The following is a 3256-nucleotide window of genomic DNA, read 5'->3' as shown; positions in this document are numbered from 1 at the left end:
CCGCGTTGTCGCAGTTCCAGGGGGACATACCGATGCGCGCGGCGGCCGCGGCGGCGGCGGCGCTGCTGGGGAAAGATGGGGGTGGTGATGCGCGCGATCTTGGCCGCCTGTGGGAAAGGCGCCCCCGTTGGTCTTGTAGAAGGAGGTGGCAAAGGAGCGGTAGCGCTCCATCTCCGAGTTGTAATCCACAAGGCTGTTCAGGGCGCCCTCGGGCAGGTGGCTTTCCTTGGGCAAGCCCGGGGCCTCCGGGCTCGGCCCGGGCTCCACGCAGACATTGGTGTTCATGGTGCAGGGGGGGAAGAAGGGGTGCAGGGTGGAAGTGGGGACCGCCTGGTCCGACACCTGGGTGGAAAAGGGGGAAAGGTGGGAGGGAGGGAAGGGAGTGATGGTGGTGTTGGGGTGGGGGCCGAGGCGAGAGGGGAAAGTGGGTCCCGGTGGGGAGAGCAAGGTGAGGGTTGCTTTATTCCTCTCTGGGGCGCATTTCCACAGACGGTGAATTCCCAAGCAGCGTCTTCCTTTGCATTATCCTCCAACTGTTACAACTAAAATAAAGAAAGTCATTCCAAAGAGCTGCACGAGGAAAAAGATTAAAAATAAATAAACAGCCTCCCTCGATAGCCCACCGCAGACACCGAATGCTCCCACATTCTTCCTTCAGGTCATTTGCATAACAACCATCAAGACGTGATTCCCCCCCCGCCCATCCCCCCCAGCTCCCAGCCCCAGCTCCCAGCCCCAGCTCCCTCCCTCCCCAAGGCAAACCACAGCTCCTCCCCCCCATTCTTATATCCCTCCTGAGAAAATGTATTAATAGCCAGGATACCCAGGGAAAGAAGGAAGGGGGGGTGACAAATGCCGAAGGAAAAGGGCAATTGGAGTGCTAAAGACATGCAAATCATGGGTGGGAGGCGATACTACCTATAGGCAGAGGGCATTTAAACATTATGAAATGTGTGAACAAGTGCTTCCTGGGCATGCAAATGCTGTAAAGTAGAAAACAGCAATGGCCCTATGAGGAAAATGAACAGGAAATTAGCAAATGAAGTACTGAGAAAGTCTACAATACATCCGAGTATAAACTGTAAGCAAACACAATACAACTGAGAGCTAAGAGACTGCCCACATACAATCTGAACCAAAGAGGCAGGGGAAAAAAAAGGAACTACCAGCTGCCACAGTGTCCTTCTGTGTCTGCGGTCATTAGTTTGAATCCCAGCACAGCTGGCTCTGTTAGGGTCTTAATTCAATGGACCAAGGACAGGTCCCAATTGTACAAGCCATTTGGTGGTGGGGGTTGGTGGGGTAAGAGGATGGTGTTCTACTTGTTCAAAAGAAAGGTAGAAAATGTAGATGGGCCTAATATATATATATTTTCAAAATGCAATGCTTCAGGTTTTAAACCAAGTGCCTGCAGCATCTGCAAGAATATTCCCAGTCATGGAGATTGCTATCTCTTTCCAAGACTAGAGGAAAGCATGGGACTTTAAAAGAGAGATCTCTCACAATCACTGATATTTACAGAGTAAAAAAAAAAGGGGGGGGGTATTTAAGGTGTTGTTTGCCAGAAGAAATAACCATTAAAATGATTTTTTTTTTCCGCTCTTTTAAAGAGTAAAGTTTAATGTTAACTGGGTATTTGCATTCACCTCTTTGCTTACAGGCCATTATTGTGTTTTAGGAAGAGGTATTTCAGTTATTTACTACAGAGGGAGAAGTACATCACAGCCTTTTAAGAAGTAAAACAAAGATATAAAGTGTATATTCGCCTAAAAACCCAATTTCTTTGTTTCCAAATTTTTTTGCTAGAATATCTTTTCATGACATTTTTGAAGCCCACAGATTGATCTAGAATGTGGAGTTCAGGGAATTCTAGATAGGGGCCCAGTAGTCTCAGTCTCAAATATTCAGAGTTCAAAATGGTTATCAATTATAGTAATTATGCTTATAATTAGATTAATGAACCATTTGTGCCCAAACTCCAAGGCAAAAACTTCAAGACATACTGATGAGGTGTCCTAAAAAGAGGGTTTTATGTAAACAAATCCCTATTAGGCAAAGTAAATCAAGATAAGGAACCTCACCCCAGGCTGGATTAGAAGCTAGCAGGCATCTTTCAATCACAGCAAGTCCCTAATCACTCAGGAACCACCTCTGTGGTTTCACATTAGGGAAAACTGCTCCCTTCTGAGGTCTGCTGGTAATACAAAGGGTGCCCCCCAAAATGCTCCTGGCTAAATATTCTTGATGCTTGGAAGGGGTGGGGGACACAGTAAGAATATGCATATAGCTTCAGTTTCTGCGAATCACATTGTAACTGCAAGACCCATAATAACTGCTACTCAGTAAAAACTAGTTATACCAACCATGCATTAGATATAATCACACTGAGTGGAGGGAAAATTTAGTATTTTGACCTTGTTGCAAATAAAGAAATAATTTAATGTCTCTTTTTCTGAGTCTTAGAGTGATGTTTCCAAACATATTTCCTTGCTTTTCTGATTGCTATCACCTTCCCCCTTCCTACCTCAAGGTTTAATGCCACCAGAAACTGTAGAAAATGATTATGCCCAGTATCCAGGTCATTATTGTTTAATCAATGCATCTCTTGAGCAAGTAAAAAGGTACCCAAGCTACAGCTATTGTTTGGATTTTATTTTTAAAACAAAATAAAACACACACAAACAACTATAGTTCTATGCCAGAGCTAAATTAGAGATCCATATTTCATGATCCTGTTTTGCCTTTAAACAATGTGATTGTACATCCCTAATATTGTATGTCTGGTCTACCAGAGACATAGAGATCAAAGGTCATATTTAACATTCAGGAGGAGGGGCGGGTGCAGATTAATTAATAAATTAATACAGCTATGCTTTTTATTGCCGGAGTCCAGCATTAATAATCTACTTCCACAATCCCAACGGACAGCAAACATTTAAGAGAAAAAAAAGCCAGAGAAAGAGAAAGAACAATCACTTACCAGTCTCTTTTTATTTGGGGAGCCTTAGAATTTGCAGACGCTGCCAGTCTGCCTTTAATTAGTTGCACATCACCCCCTAACACAAAGAAACACAAATCCAGATGTCTTGGCAGCTCCCAATTACAACTTTAATACTTGTAAACAAACTGTTGGGGGGGGGGGATAAATAAATATGCGGATCAAAAAAAAAATACCTGTAAATGGCTTTTTTTTTTCTTGTTGCAGAGAGAAGGAGGAGGAGATGGTGTTAGTGGTGGGAGTGGAAGGAGGAGGAGG

General features: G+C 44.2%; 1 protein-coding gene across 1 annotated transcript in view; it reads right to left on the bottom strand.

Annotated features, from left to right (window-relative positions):
• CXXC4 (CXXC finger protein 4) overlaps positions 1 to 3256 on the bottom strand; it is a 26061-nt gene that overhangs the window by 22688 nt on the left and 117 nt on the right. Inside the window, 4 exon segments of the mRNA XM_021709770.1 lie at positions 1 to 73; positions 75 to 116; positions 118 to 542; positions 3175 to 3256. The exon segment at positions 1 to 73 is cut by the window's left edge and continues 767 nt beyond it; the exon segment at positions 3175 to 3256 is cut by the window's right edge and continues 117 nt beyond it. Coding sequence (XP_021565445.1) covers positions 1 to 73; positions 75 to 116; positions 118 to 285 — 283 coding nt within the window. The 5' untranslated portion in view covers positions 286 to 542; positions 3175 to 3256.

This window comes from Carlito syrichta, unplaced genomic scaffold (assembly GCF_000164805.1).
Source record: "Carlito syrichta isolate Samal-C Ts95f unplaced genomic scaffold, Tarsius_syrichta-2.0.1 Scaffold281592, whole genome shotgun sequence".
Lineage (NCBI taxonomy): Eukaryota > Metazoa > Chordata > Mammalia > Primates > Tarsiidae > Carlito > Carlito syrichta.
Note: the sequence above shows the minus strand (reverse complement) of the source record. Positions and strands in the feature narration are given on the sequence as shown.